General features: G+C 45.7%; 1 protein-coding gene and 1 pseudogene across 1 annotated transcript; both read left to right on the top strand.

The window, feature by feature from the left end:
- The first annotated feature begins 2,325 nt into the window (after positions 1–2,325).
- LOC147974247 (1-aminocyclopropane-1-carboxylate oxidase homolog 1 pseudogene) lies at positions 2,326–3,608 on the top strand (annotated as a pseudogene).
- Positions 3,609–8,266: 4,658 nt separating this feature from the next.
- LOC125550122 (putative disease resistance protein RGA3) lies at positions 8,267–14,109 on the top strand. Its single transcript, XM_087517364.1, has 5 exons — positions 8,267–8,519; positions 9,014–10,081; positions 11,256–13,388; positions 13,494–13,591; positions 13,692–14,109. Exons 2-4 carry the CDS (start codon positions 9,047–9,049, stop codon positions 13,518–13,520), a joined length of 3,195 nt encoding a protein of 1,064 aa, XP_087373490.1. The 5' UTR covers positions 8,267–8,519; positions 9,014–9,046; the 3' UTR covers positions 13,521–13,591; positions 13,692–14,109.
- The last annotated feature ends 460 nt before the right edge of the window (positions 14,110–14,569 follow it).

Genomic DNA, 14,569 nt, shown 5'->3' with positions numbered 1-14,569 from the left:
TACCTTCTGTATTGTGAGCTGCTAACTGAACACGGGGAAAGCATCAACCATGCACTACGTGCAGCAATTCAGATTCCATATCAATTTTTCGGGAATTGGGCCATACATACAAACAAATTTAGAGAAGTAAAATTCGTGGCAGGCTAGCCGGTGAGGAAATATGGTGTCCTTTGCAGATTGTTCTTTATGCAGTGCAACCAATGGAGTTTAGGCTACTCTGCTCTGCTACTCAGGTTACTGGTTCTGTCAATTGGGTTGATTACATACGGCTCGATTTGCATCATCTTCCTTCCTAGCTAGAGTGATGAATGAAGGGAAGAAGAGCGCAGCGTGTACAGTTGCAGTTTTAGAACCTGAAACTACATTAGTTGCTTTCCATCCACACAATAATGCAAAGAGCAAGTTGGGACGTCGCGACGCACCATGCGATGCGGCGAATCTCATCATCTCTGGAGATCATTGTGTCATATGATCTTTGGTTACCCTCTCTAAATTTCTAGGATACTATGCAACAAACCGAGAGATGCGGGGTTTGAAATTAAAGAAACCATATTAATACCAGTATACTATTGGTTGGTCTATCCAAAAAAATCATAGTTTTCCACAGAGCCAAATGAAAGTGTTAGAGTTGTGTCGAATATTATTGTACAAGTTAGGTTACAGTTGGACTCGGAGTCGTACGGTGTGTAGACAGGATACGGAGTCGTGTCCAAGTAGGACACTTGTATCCTAGGCCTCTCATATATAGCGGGGGTAGACACACGATGTAACCTATGCCAACATAATAGCACAGGCACGTGGGGGAGCCGGCGGCGTGTGCCAACGCCTGGGCGGCCGGGGTGCGGTATTGTGACGGTGTCACGGGAAGGAGCGCCCGTAGTCAGGCCCCGGGGATGTAGCCATGATGGTCAGGGCCGGCCCTGAGGGGGGCAGGGGGGGCGGCCGCCCCGGGCCCCCAAGATGCAGGGGCCCCTCCTCAGGTTCACACTAGCCCATGGCCCAGGTATTCAGCGGGATAGTCAAGGCCAAGTTCTGGAAAACAGTGGGCATTTCCAGGTAGACACGGTGCGCGCGTAGACAAAGAAAGATGGCATGCAGATTGCCCGCGATCTCAGGACGCCACGAGCCCAGGATATCGCCCTGCCTTCTTTTCCTTCCATGGCTACGATCCCTAATTCTACCTGGCCCCGTTGCTCCAATTACGAATCGCGAGCGGCAGCCGCAACACGACGACGCCTACGAACTCCGATCTCCAAGCGCTGGATGTACACGCGTGCTGGCTAGACTACATCGCCGAGCACATCCTGCTAGATGCCAGTCTACTCCACATCGGTTGATCGCCAAAAGCCCGATCACCGACCGACCGATGCCAATTCGAGGTATACTACTGTTTTGAAATTCAACCACTTCCGAGTATACATGCTGGTCATCGCACTAAAAAATCAACCACTTGTGCTAGACATAATTAATTAGACCAATTATGGAGTGACTATCTTTCAGTTTATAGTACCCTGTAGATTTTTAAAGCTGAAGGTTTCAGATTTGATTGAGATATTTTCATATGTCCCACAAAAAAAGGATATAGTTTCGTATGATTTTTGTAGAACATTGCTACACATTTATTTTCATTTGATTTGAGTTTAGAGCTCTTACAAATTTTCATTATGTTTATTATATTCGTGCTCACTCACATCATTACAAATTCAATTTCTTTGGATTCTTATGAAATTAAGAAAGCCATGGTGTTTAATATTTTCGTGCATTCTACTAGAATCCATCCTTTCAAAAGAAAAAAAGGAAAATTATACTTCTTTTAGAAATTTACTTATGAATTAAATGCGGTGATGTGATCATATATAATTCTCTACGTGCAAAGTATTTACCTCTATTAGCATTGAGGGGCCCCCAATTTCTCAGGACCGGCCTTGATGATGGTGAACCTTGTTAGAACAAATCTCGGTGTCGTGCTTATGTGATTGCTTGGTCATCGGATGATCAACGGAGTGCCTCGGATTTGTTCTAACATAAAGAACTCACACAACTCACCCGCAAAAAAGGAAAATGTTGATTTAGAGAACTGCAACCTGAGCTGGTATCCTAAACTCCACTAGTTGCACTGCAGAAAGAATAACCTGCCACAATGATGGATCAACCACCGCACTGATTGCATAAATTAGAAGTGCAAGTTAGGTTGTCTCTTTCACAGTAGTTGGGAAGAGAAAGGTAATCTAGAAAATTAATAGTGGATCGAGCTTTTCGATCTCGCACGCTTTGCACCGGCCCTGCAGGGTTGATTTAAAGGAGCAGCAATAATCATCTAGTGGAGTAGTACAACAATTGATGGCCTCTGCCTCCGATCATCTTCGTGTCCGCAAGGCCTTCGACGACACCAAGGCCGGCGTCAAGGGCCATAGAACACACAGATCATGATCACCGCTTCACCATCCCGGTAATCGACCTCGCGGCTGCCACAGGTGGTACTACTACCACACCATCCATGCGAGCTGAGCTGTTTGCAGCAGTGAAGGCGGCCGCAGAAATGGTGGGCTTCCAGGTGGTGAACCACGGCGTGCCCAAGGTGGTCATGTCGGAGATGCTCGCAGCAGTGCTGGGTTTCCACGAGGAGCCGGTAGGGGCCAAGGCGCTCTACTACGGCCGGGACTATGGTCGGCCTGTGAGGTACTGGAGCATCTTTGACTTGTTCTAGTCACAGGCGGCCAACTGGCGCGATACCTTGATCATCGATACGACGCCGGAGCTGCCGCCGCCCGAGGAGATCCCACCCACATGCAGGAGAATTGCACCCAAGTACGTGAGGATGATGCAGCAGCTGGGACGCACCCTGCTTGAGCTGCTGTCGGAGGCGCTGGGCCTTCGCAGTGGCCACTTGGAGGAGGACGCCGCATGCCTGGAGAGGCTCGCCGGCCAATACTACCCGCCCTGCCCGGAGCCGCACCTGACACTCGGCACCACGCATCACTCTGACCCTTGCTTCCTCGTCGTGCTTCTCCAGGACGCCGTCGGTGGCCTCCAGGTGCTTCTCGAGGAAGACTGCGATGGCAACAACAACAAGAAGAAGTCGTCTGCTGTGTGGGTGGATGTACCGGCGGTAGAAGGTGCGCTGGTGGTGAACGTCGGCGACTTCCTGCAGATCGTCTCCAACGACAGGTTCAAGAGCGTGGAGCACCGTGTGGTGTCCCAGAGCGTCGGGCCTCGCGTCTCTGTGGCAAGCTTCTTCCGAAGGCAGGACGCGGCCACGTCCACAAGAGTGCTAGCGCCAATCATCGCCGACGGCGAGGCGCGGTACAGGAGCACGACGATGGCGGACCTGGTCCGGCACAGCAGGGCCAAGGGCCTCGACGGTAGCTCTGCGCTGCAGCACTTGAGGCTCTGAATCCATTCCATCAAAACTAGCCAGCATCCATGCGACGCATGTAATGTCAGTTTCTCAAAACTAAGTTCATCGTCTGAAGAACAGAGCATGCATGCATGCAGTTTCAGTACCGGGTACATATGTAGCTCTACTATGGAAGAATCTAAAAAATGGAAATAAAATGAGTTGACTGAAGCAACTAATAATAAAAATATCACTACGAATGCTTACCGCCGCTACTTAGACTACAAATCGTGGAACAATAAACAAAAATAACAGGCCAACAACTTGTAAAACATAACTACTATCTTGCAAACTCGCGGAACAACCATATGGAGATTATGCAGAGGAACCATGATTCAGACTTTTAGAGATGTGCTGAAAAATATAGCAAACGCGCGGAACAACCATAATTGTGCACCACTCTGCTTTTGCTCTATTTCAGTTTCACAACCATATGGCAAACAGAGGAACCATGATATACAGTTTCAAATCAGTGTGAGGCCTGAATTTGTGCACCACCCTGCTTTTGCTCTGTTTCAGTTTCACAACCATAATTCTTGCTGGCTGGCCTGTTTATTTTCCATGAATTCAAAGAGCTGCTAAGAAGATCTTAATCAACAGCAAGTAATGCTAGCTTTCAAGTAAGAGTCATGTGCAATTAATTTGCTAACTCATGGACAGTAGCTAGCTGCAAGGCCTCCTTAATTCGCTACGTAGGTTTCAAGTCAGAGTACAAGAAACAAACTGAAAAGTACCATACATATACAGTTCTTTTCCGGGCTTCGTCTATGTGATTCAACGAACAAATTGATATCAATCATTCTGGAGTCAAAATCGGCAGTACCAATGGTTCTTTCTTTCTTGATAGAATGTCAGTAGAAATGAAACCCATCATCAACACATGAGTAGTACATGCAATTCAATTTGGGCAACAGGTATCTAGCTAAGCTAATTTATATGCTGGCCAAATTAAATAACTACGTCTAGTACTAGAAACAAAAGAAAACAGGGAGGGATCCAAAACAGCGAGCAAGCTACATCTCTGTTCCAACTTGGTGTACCTACCTGCTCTGTGTCCACTATCCAGTAGTCCAGCTAGTCTTGCTGCATGGAAAATATTCTGTAGAGCTTAGGCTTAGTTGCACCCCCTTATCTAGCCATCCATCTCTGCATTGCGATTCGTACAAGAACTTTTCTCTTTTTTGTTTCTTCCAAATAAAACAACATATGAACTTTAAACTTTGCAGCACAACAAAACATTCTAACTAGAATGTGGGAAAAAACTTTCAGATTTTTTCGTGCATCATAAGTACTAAAAATAACATTTTTAAATAAAGAAAATCTCATTTTGTATATTTATGTTGGTCAAAAAAATCTGTAAGTTTTTTCTCTCATTGTAGTAAGAATGTTTTGCTATCTTGCAAAGTTTGAAGTTCATATGTTGTTTTATTTGGAAGCAACAAGAAAGAGAAAATTTCACGCAGTAAGTTAGTTGTATAGCACGGATCTCAAAGCTATACTAGATGGTATGGATAGGAGGTGTCCATAAGCCTAAGCTCTAAAAATCCGCGTCCCCTTGATGCATGCCAAGTTGTGAACTGTAAGCCCTTCTGCATGAAAAGTTCTGCTCCTCCTTTTCTCCATGATTCACGGCGGGGTCATTTTGGTATTGGTCGTCTTGTACATCCTCCACATCTTCAGACTCTGTTTCAGACCATGACCACTCGTATATACGAAGCAAAACGAAACAGTGGCAAGAGCATATTCAGGCCCTAGCATATACACCACTGAATTACTAATATGGAATGCAATCAACAGCAAGAGATTAAATAAAACAAATTCACTATATATATTACCTTGGGGGGGGTAGAAGTTTGTCTACATGTTTGTTTCCTTCCACGCATTGCAATCATGGTACAGAGAAATCAAGAGCAAGGGCTGCCTACATGCAACTTCATTCTGACTAACTGCACTTCATTTGCATGCACAATAAGAGCAGCAGATTCAGTCCCCGGCTGTGCGAGTAGCACCTACTGTACATAACTAGCCGCATGAAATTAACTGCATGCTGTTGCTTTCCTCCTCTATTTTTTCTGGGTTGTCTGCATCCTACTCATCTTCATCCGCAGATTCCATCAAGGCAGCTAAACGAGGCAGTCCATCTTCACCCTCTGATTGGAGAAAGTTAACATGATCTGAGGTTCCTAATTAACAAACAAATCTGAGGTTCGAAATAAACAACATCAACAATCCATTCCTTCCTACTAACATTAACAGACAAATGAAAGCTTCCTACTGAAAAAAAAAATCTCAGATTAATTTGTACAACATCAACAGTCCCTTCCTAGGAGTACTTACCACACAAATGAAGGCTTCCCAGTAGCTACTACTTCAAAAAAAAAGCCTGAGCACAGTGGTCGGGGTTGGAGGGACGGGAAGGGGAAAGCGAGGTTGGACGGCACTGTGGAGGAACAGGGCGGGGAGCTACCGGTGGGCTCCGGCCATCACTGTGCTGTGTACACCACAGGTGGCAACAGGGTAGGGGAGCGTACGCACCCGTCCGTGAATAAGTGTACATCTAGCCTTTGTCTTAAATCAAAGTTTTAAAACTTTGATCAATTTTATAGGAAAAAGTACCAGTATTTATGGCACTAAATTAGTATCCCTAGATTCCTTTTGAAATGTAGTTTAATAATATACCAATTTGATGTCATATATGTTACTACTCTTTTTTATAAAACTGGTCAAAATTTTAAAACTTTAACTTAAACCAAAGCGTAGAAGTATACTTATTTGCGGACGGAGGGACTATCAAGGAACAGGGCAGGGGAGTCACCGGTGGGCTCCGGCCGCCACTGCTAGCCGACGACCAAGGCCACAGGGACGTCTCCTCCTAGACAACACGTGACCCTCGTCCCCGTCTTGACGCCAACTCCAACGCGTGACCCCAAATGGTTCGGGCGCATTCGTTTGAGGCTAAAAAGACATAACAGGCCGCCCAACGCACGGAAGCAAACGGACTGTTGTCCTTTTTTGTTCACTTTCGACCTGTTTCCGGCCCAACTTTGGGCAACGTTTGCGGCTGAACGGAGAAGGGCACCAAAAAGCCGAGGTGGGAGCTCACGCCGGTGGAGGTCGCCAAGCTCGACGCCGAATCGAACAAGAGGAGGAACAGGCGGGCAAAGGACAAGGAGAAAAAGGTCGCTGCGGGCTACGCCTCCGAGGCCGCCACGCGGCCGGCGGGCCGCGCAGCACTAGGCGGACGTCAACGACAAGGACGCCATCGTTACCAAGGCGCACGCCCCCCCTCATGTTAGGGTTGTGCTGACCCCTGCAGGCCATCCTCTCGGTCGCTGCCATGGTCGCGGCCAGCATAGGCTCGTCGGGCGCTCGCCCTCCATAGTACGGTTCCCCGAGCTCGTCTGTCACGCCCGAAACGTATCGTGCGCCGCCGCTCCACGGCCATGGGCAGACACGGTTCTCCACCTCGCCGACTGCAACGTGGTCGCTCCGGCCACGCCCGCGGGAGTCATCGACCTCAACGTCACGCCGGGGTACAACAGCGTTGGCCAGTCGTCCGACAGGATGCAAAGAAAGCAGCCCCGTTCGTTCCCTTCAGCGAGCATGGCCGACGCCCGCAGGTTGTTCGACGAAATGCCAATACCGACGCCCACGGCCAACGACCCTGAGTTCGCGGAGTTCATGTAGAACGTCATCTTCGAGGGTCGTGGCCAGGCCTTCCACGTCGATGGCCACGCACAATCTATTGATTGCGACGCCACCCAAAGCCAGGACGGACGCGGCCATTATGAAGACACTCAATTCACCGGCCATGATGAAGATGAGGACGGCCATGGCAACTCTTGGGATGAAGATGAGGACTTGTATTGTGAAGATGAGGAAGAATAGGTTGACATTTCGGGCAAGCCATTGGTGTTTGTCGATAAGCTCGCCCAAAGGGCCGTGGCACAAAAGAGGAGGCAAAGAATTCGCACGGGATCGTACACCCAAGATGAGGACACTTTGATTTGCGAGTTGGATGGAGATAGGCCAAGATCACACGAAAGGTGTCGAGCAAAAAGTATCCATCTTTTGGTCAAGAGTTCACAAGAAGTTTCATGAGCGAAGGAAGTTTGCCCCCTTCCAATTTGCTAGCACCCGCGGCATCAACTAAATCCAAAAGAGATGGGGGTTCATCCAACAAAAGTGCAACAAGTATTGTGCCGTGCTTGAGAGCATCAAGGCCTGTCCCGTGAGCGGCTTAGACCTTGGTGACTTGGTATGAGCCTCTCATTTTTTTTATCATGTGTCCATTCATGTTGGCATGCCATTTATGTTTGATGCATTTTGTGTCCTTTCATGTTACAATTGTGGCCGCATCTTTAATTGTGTAGGCATTTCAATCTTTGAAGGCTTTGAAGGCCCGACACAAGAATAAGCCGTTTATTCTCACGCATTGTTGGGCGCCGTGGAGAGAGGTTGACCTTGGTTGGGGGCGACGGTGTGGTGTCGGCGAGGCTAAAGCACTATGCACAGATGCAAGACCCTACCGCCTAACAGTGCGGCGGTAGCTTATTACACCCTACCGCCAGATAGCTGGCGGTATGGCCGTTAGGACACGTCAGCAATAATAAAGTTAGATGATGCTCGGCGGTAAGCTATGCAACCCTACCGTCAACCTACCTGTTGGTAGGAAAAAGGTCAGATCTCAATTTTTTTATACCGGAGTCATATTAGGATGAACATAAAAAAAAATCAAAACATCAAATTTGGCCGGGTGGGGTAGGGTGGGGAAGGTGGCGCTCGCTCGCACGCTGGCTGGGACCTCAATCAATGAATCAATGAAGCAGAGCTCACTGCTCTGGACAGAGACGGCGATGTGGCCGGAGGGAGGCTACCACCTTTGGCTGATTGATTGGGACATCAGCCCTCGTGAAGCTACAGACCTTGGTCGGCCACCGAGATTATATTCACCCTTCCCGTCTGCTAATTGATTACTACCTCCCTTTTCCCATTCTACCCTGGGTGAGCACTCTGCTCACTCTCACTCTTTCTTTCTTCTCTACGGCGCAGCCGGCCGTGCACAGCACGACGCCGACGACCGCTTCCCCCGACGTTGCCGCAGCCGCCATACAAGTAGAAGGTGAGGACCCCCTTCCTCTCCTCTTCGTCCTAGCCAGCGGATCCTCAGATCTGATCTGAGTGGGGCCGCAGCAAGCTCAGACTAAATTGTTTCTTACAAATCTTTGAGATGATTTCCGTACCACGTATAGAACTCCTATTTTCTCAGCAGAAGAAATCACCGGGTTCTGGGTTTGCGCAGTCATAGAAAGCTCCGATTTGTTGAGTACGTACAAAGCTTTGATTTTGTTTTGTGCTGTGCAAATTGAGCTCAGATCTTCTTTTAGTAGCTAGGAAGCACCGAGATTTTGAGCCCGTGCTGTGCAAATACTATATCGGTTTTATTTCGAGCCGAATTTCTGTGCACCGTCTTTGCAAGCCACATTTTCCTTTGGATTTGTTACTAGCCTCTAGTGAGTGAATCTGATTATCCTTCCTGTTAGCATGGGATTGTTGATGTGAAAAAGCGAGGTAGTAATACAAAGGACTAATTTTTATTTCCATGCTTCTTTTCAGTACTAGTTCAAGCGTGAGCAAACCTTGCAACCAATGGCGGGGGTTCTGGATGCTTTGGCATCCTACGTGACCAACATGCTCACCGAGATGGCCAAAGAGGAGGTGGCCATGCTAATCGGCGTGTCTGACGGGATCAGAGATCTGAGCATCAAGCTTGGGGACCTCAAGAATTTCCTTGCAGACGCTGATAGGCGGAACATCACCGATGAGAGTGTGCGGGGGTGGGTGGGGGAACTGAAGCGTGCCATGTACCTGGCCACCGACATCGTCGACCTATGTCAGCTCAAGGCCATGGAGCAGCGTCCATCCAAGGACATGGGGTGCCTTAACCCACTCCTCTTCTGCATGCGAAATCCTCTCCACTCCCACGACATCGGCACCCGCATCAAGGCATTGAACAAGGAGCTGGATAGCATCTGCGAGCGGGGCAATAAATTTAAATTTGCCAAGCTAGAAGTGTACCAAGACATGAAGATGACTCGATCTCTTGCCACTGACCGGAAAACAGATTCATTGTTGGAGCGGTCAGGTATTGTTGGCGAGAAGATTGAGGAGGACACAAGAGCACTCGTGGAGGTGCTCACAAGTGAGGAGGGCAGCGACAAGACTGGTCGCCACATGGTGGTTGCCATTGTTGGTGTTGGTGGGATTGGCAAGACCACCCTCGGCAAGAAGGTCTTCAATGACGAGGCTATCAAAGGCAAGTTCACTAAGAAGATATGGCTTAGTATCACACAGGATTTCACCGATGTTGAGCTATTAAGTACAGCCATTACTGCCGCTGGGGGAGACCAACCTGGAGGGGGTGGGACTCGAGATAGGGCCCTACTTGTTGATTCTCTCAAAAACGCCATCGAGGACAAGAAGTTCTTTCTTGTGCTCGATGATATGTGGGGAGCTGATGCATGGAACAAACTGCTCATGACTCCCTTTGGCTATGGTGGCCCGGGCAGCCGAGTCCTCATCACCACAAGAAGTGAAACTGTGGCGAGAAACATGAAAGCTGCACACTGCCACCACGTTGACAAGTTAGGGCGCGAAGATGCATGGTCATTGCTCAAGAATCAGGTTAGCACTGCCCCAAACTCAACACACACACACACACACACACACACACACACACTGTTAATTTGACTTGAGCTGTATTTAGATATGTATCTTTGTTGGATCAATACGTAGTGATTCCAGGGTAACATATGTGAGATGAACTTTTGACTTCATGGTGTTACAATCAATTTAAATATAATTTATTGTGTCCCTCCATACCGTCTAGTGCGTCATTGTACATGTCTTCAGTTGATTGATGACTAGTATTAGTTACTAATAATTGTTTGTCAGAAGAATAGTATGGGTACCGTTGTACACCATGCAACTATACTGCTCTTGCCGTAAGTTTCAGTCTTAACACGAGTTCACGTAAATACAATTCACATATATTTACTTGTTTGTATAAATAGTAATTAACTAGTAGTACCTATGATCCAAAATCTTGGTCGTTATTAGAATTTTACGAGACAAGTGTCTCTAATTTTGAGCATCTATAAAGAAAATACTATCATCTGAAATATCACTTATATTCATCATAAAACATAATTTTATAAAGTAATGTGAGGCAACTAACATGCACATAACTTCCATGTTCAATGTATCAACATCAGGACCGTGTCAAATCCTAAATAAACTATATTCAGGAACCGATGAAGTATTCATTTTGTATGTGTGTGTGTGCCTAAGCCTCTGTTTTGCATGATAATACATATTACATAAAAGAATAATATGCATGTGCATGATGTCAGCTTTAGTAGATAAGAAATTAGCGAATGGCTTTAAACTTCTCTACTGCCATTTAATTTTGGTGGTGCATAACTTTTATTCCTTATGAATATAGGTTATCTTCGGACTTGGGTCAGTCAAATATTTCAAAACATCGATATAACTGTAGATTTTGTACCGATGTTGATACCATCAAATTGACACTACTACATCCATGTGCAATATACTTTCATAGTGTAGTATTATTTTCATTTGAAGCAACAATTTTCATTTGATTCAGAAAGCTTGTTTCACCATGAAAACTATGCCCATATACAAACCAGAATACATTTATGGTCATAAGGAGTATTAGTTTGGTTTCTTTGCTGAACTAACATATTATTAGTAAATGAAATAACTAGATAAGCTGATCACCACTTTCAGATGTTCTGTTGCCCTTATTCAAGCTATACATTTAAACTGCTTGTAGGTACTCACTACAGAGGAGAATGGACACGAGGTTGATGTGCTAAAGGAAATTGGGTTGCAAATTGTAGAAAATTGTGACGGTTTACCACTCGCTATAAAAGTAATGGGGGGACTTCTATGCAGCAAGGAGAAATCACAGTTTGCATGGGAAGATGTCCTGAATGATGACATCTGGTCAGTATCTCCAATGTCAGATGAACTAAACTATGCAATTTATCTTAGCTACAAGGACTTGCCCTCTTGCTTAAAACAATGCTTCCTGCACTTCTCCCTTAAACCCAAAAAGTCTGAGCTAACTCTTGGTGAAACTGTGTCCATGTGGATTTGTGAAGGATTGCTTCAAGGAGGCTCAACTAGTTTGGAAGAAGAAGGGAAAAGGAACTATAAAGAGCTAATATTAAGGAACCTTATAGAGATAGATCCATCATTTCCTAGCCAACTTATCTGCAACATGCATGATGTCATCCGCTCATTTGCTCAATTTATGGCTAGGGATGAAACACTAGTAGTTCACAATGGAGATACTGCTAAAGAAAACCTTAAATCATCCAATTTTCTTAGACTGTCTGTAGAAACCAAAGGTGTGGGATCAGATGAATTTGAGTGGATATATTTAAGAGAGCAGAAATTGCTTAGGTCACTAATATTAACTGGAAACCTCAAAAGTCATCTTGGGGATTCATTGACTTACTTCCCAAGTCTACGTCTTTTGCATATAGAATCTGCAAATATTGCTGCACTAGTTGAATCTATGTACCAACTGAAGCACCTGAGATATTTGGCATTAAAGAGGACTGATGTGTGTAGACTACCAGAGAACATCCATGAGATGAAATTCCTACAGCATATTAACCTTGAAGGTTGTGAAAGTTTTATGAAAATTCCTGATAGTATTATCAAGCTGCAAGGGTTGAGATATCTTGATATGGATGACACACGTGTAAGTAGTATTCCTAGGGGTTTCCGAGCTCTTACAAATTTGACTTCACTATTTGGGTTTCCAGCCTATATTGATGGTGACTGGTGTAGTCTGGAAGAGTTGGGGTCTCTTTCCCAACTCAATGAACTTTCAATACGGAGTCTAGAAAATGTATCTAGTGCCTTGTTGTCTGCAAAGGCAAGGCTAAATGCAAAGAAACAACTTATCTCTCTTGGTTTAAAATGTGGTGGTAGAGTGGGAGATGGGTTGGTCCAAGGAGAAGTCTCTGAGTCTAAGGAGGAGGAGCAGATGATTGAGGCAGTGTTTGATGTACTATGTCCTCAGCCTTGCATAGAACAAATCAACATCGAGAGATATTTTGGTCATCGGCTCCCAGAATGGATGACGTCCACAACTATGGTACCTCTCGAGAGCTTGAAGATTCTTGTCCTCAAACGCCTGCCCTGCTGCACCCAACTCCCAGATGGCTTGTGCAGGCTCCCGTATTTGGAGTGGATAAAAGTGGACGGGGCTCCAGTAATCAAGTGCATTGGTCCTGAATTCGTTCAACAGTACAATCAGCTGCACCGTCCTTCATCTCAGTTGGCTGCTACGTTTCCCAGACTCCAGAAGTTGAGTTTTCACGGAATGGAGGAATGGGAGGAGTGGGTTTGGGAGACGGAAGTGAAAGCTATGCCCTTATTGGAGCAACTTCGTATCACTTCTTGCAAACTGGGCCGTATGCCTCCGGGTCTTATGTCTCATGCAAAGGCTTTGAAGAAGCTAGACATGTGGAGCGTCCAAGGTCTCCACTCTCTAGAGAACTTTGTTTCTGTAGTTGAGCTCTACTTGTATGACATACCCGAATTGGGCAAGATCTCCAATCTTCCAGAATTACAGAAGCTTGAAATCGCTTTATGCCCGAAGCTCAAGACTCTGCAGCAGATGGCTACACTCCGAAGACTCCAGCTGAGTGTTTCTCCCTGGGAAAGCCAACTTCCAGACTACCTGCAAACTATAAAGCCTAGTCATTTGCTGCTGACCTGCAACCTAGCAGTACTCACTTCCATGGCTGAGGGTGAATCTAGCTCCGAGTGGGGCAAGTTCATTCATATTAAGCAAGTCGAGGCTTATGCAGAGGATGGACAGGATGAGAAGAAATGGCACGTGCTCTACACATCTGAATCCTGCAACATACAGACAAATATTCATCAGGTAATACTTCGGTCTCTCTTTGTTTCAATCTAGCTAATATTTGTTTCAATCTAGTTGATATAGGATAGCTGAATGTATCTCCCACTATTCTGTTTTGCTTGCCAGGGTCGATTGGTGGAAGAAGAGGACTAGGCTGCAACTCCAGCAGAACGAGGAAGGGTATATCATTTTAGGCGAAAGGACCATATGATGCAAGGATATATGTACGTCTGCTGTTACAACTTCTACTAGTTTTGAGTATTCTTACTAATAATGCCATGACCATTGGAAGCTCATGTTAACGTGATGATCGAATCCATGCAGGGATACTGGGAAAGCAACAGACACACTTACCTGCAAAGATTCAGAGTCCACACATATGAATTCAGAGCAACAGACAAACTCTACTATTTTGAGTATTCTTACTAATTTCCTGAGAAGTGTGACATATACACTTATGAATTTGAAGATGTACACTTCATGGCGGGCTATCTAGCTGGTGCAGTAATATGGTAACCTTGGCAAGGCAGTTCTTTGTGCAGTGCATGTAAATGACTGTCAGCTTTTAATTTGGAGTTTAGGCTACTCTGCTCTGCTCTTTGAAAGCAGCTCAGGTTGCAGGTTCTCTGAAGCAGCTGCATTTTTCCTTTTTCTTTTTCGTGGGTGTCTTGCGTTGGTTCTCTGAAAAACTATGGTTTTTTGGATACATCAATCAATACAATACTGGTATTTCAGCTTTTAATTTGTACTGCATCAACACAAATGACTGTCAGAAAGTGGAGCTAATTCAAGCTCCCGGCTGCAGAATTGTAACTGTATGTCATAGGAATTCAGAGTGATGTATACAGGACCAAACAAATGATGGTGAGATCCTGGCTAAATATGGCCAAAATCGTGGGTAAACGCATTGTATATGAGCCAATCGAACGGATGTATATCAAACAGAGGCGTCATATTATTTTGCCTTGCTCAATCTAAATGTCTGCCCTGTCAAAATGGAGCACTACTGTATCCACACCACCTGCTGCTCCTCGGTCAACCATCCCGTGTCTGAAGTTACACCAGCGACTACATGCTTACTAGTTAAAATTTCACCATAAATTTGGACAATACGTACTAGTCTATTGGACAATACGTACTAGTCTATTGGTCCCTTTGTATTTTGTCTCAAATTTTCACCATAAATTTAACTAACAAAACGT

The sequence above is a fragment of the Triticum urartu genome, chromosome 4A, assembly GCF_056163025.1.
Source record: "Triticum urartu cultivar PI428250 chromosome 4A, HENAU_Tu73, whole genome shotgun sequence".
Lineage (NCBI taxonomy): Eukaryota > Viridiplantae > Streptophyta > Magnoliopsida > Poales > Poaceae > Triticum > Triticum urartu.
Note: the sequence above shows the minus strand (reverse complement) of the source record. Positions and strands in the feature narration are given on the sequence as shown.